At 53.0% G+C, this 1,356-nt stretch overlaps 1 protein-coding gene across 1 annotated transcript in view; it reads left to right on the plus strand.

The window, feature by feature from the left end:
- The window catches only part of AXIN2 (axin 2), a 7,340-nt gene extending 6,333 nt beyond the window's left edge, over window positions 1-1,007 (plus strand). The window contains exon 2 of the mRNA XM_010144611.1: window positions 863-1,007. Within this exon, the coding sequence (XP_010142913.1) occupies window positions 863-1,007 (145 nt within the window). The remainder of the gene's footprint in view (window positions 1-862) is intronic.
- Window positions 1,008-1,356: the final 349 nt, after the last annotated feature.

Genomic DNA, 1,356 nt, shown 5'->3' on the forward strand with positions numbered 1-1,356 from the left:
AGGGGGAGCTCAGGTCCCCCCTCCCCCTGCCATGGTGACCCTGCCACACTCTGTCACAGCCCATGACACTGCCTGTGAATTTTTCACACCTCTCTTGGGTACTCAGCTCAAACATCCAGGCTGGGCTTTGGGTTTGCTTCTGCAAGAGAAGCCAAAGCTGTTCGTACTGGTAACCCACAAGCACATTAATCCTACTTGCTGCTCCTGTCCTCACGTTCCCCGTCCTCCTCTTCCCCAGCCAACTCTAAGCGCAAGGACACAAGTTGAACAGGTAGTAGATTCTCCTAAACATTGGGCCCTTTTATTGTATGTTCTTTTAAAGCCAGGAAGATGGCACCCATCCTTGGAAGACTGGCACCCATCCGTGGGAGACTGAGACACCGGATTTCAGCCCTGTCCGTGCTCCTCTGACACAGGGTGGTCCTGCGCCAGTAGTTTCAGGCAGTTCTCTTGTTTCAGGCAACGCAGATACCGTAACTTGTATTCCCAAAGGGGCCCTAACTCCTGTCTTCAGAGTAGGCTTAAGCATTTATTAGCTGCTGCCTCAATGGTCTTCAGTGGGACCTCAGCAATCAAGCTTTAAGGACCAGGTTTTTGAAGGTATCGAAGTAGGTAGAGGGGCCTCCTGGGATTTTCTAAAGCGTGCTTCCAATGCTGAAAGGAACATCTTTGAAGTTTGGGTGTGTGTACAGAGAGTGCGTCCTGGTTGCGGCTGGTCTGGGCAGTGGATGGTTAGTTGCTGCCAGAGGGTCAGCAGCCAGCGTCCGTGGTTCCCATAAGCAGAGTGCTACCGTGGAACTTGTGTGCTTCTCTCTAGCCCAAGACTGGCTGGTAACGAGACTCCTGTTCTGCTTGTCCCTAGGTCCTTCAAGAGGAACGATCCCGTTAACCCGTACCATGTGAATTCTGGCTATGTTTTTGCTCCAGCAACCAGCGCGAACGATAGTGAAATATCCAGTGATGCCCTGACGGACGACTCCATGTCAATGACGGACAGCAGCGTGTAAGTGTCTCGTGTTGGCCGGGTCCTTTTGCGATGTGCCATCTGTGAATCAGCTGTGCTGGTGCAGCACGGTGGCTTTACGGGTGCAATGGGTCCAGAGTCATCACCTTGCGTCTGCCCGCCCTTGATTGACTAGGGGCTGCCAAAACTGAGGTGCGTGCCCAAACCGAGAGGTGTGGCAGGGCACGGTGGCCTCGCTCTTCAGGCAGGCGCCGGAGGTGTCGGATGAAATAAAATAATGCATTCCTCTATTGCCATTTTGGAACTGCAGCTGAGCAAACATGTTTTCCCCTGTGCTAATGGTGCTGCCTGACTAACCCAAGGAGCGTATCTCCCTGGGCCTTTGTCTTAAG

The sequence above is a fragment of the Buceros rhinoceros genome, unplaced genomic scaffold (assembly GCF_000710305.1).
Source record: "Buceros rhinoceros silvestris isolate BGI_N320 unplaced genomic scaffold, ASM71030v1 scaffold19881, whole genome shotgun sequence".
Classification (NCBI taxonomy): Eukaryota; Metazoa; Chordata; class Aves; order Bucerotiformes; family Bucerotidae; genus Buceros; species Buceros rhinoceros.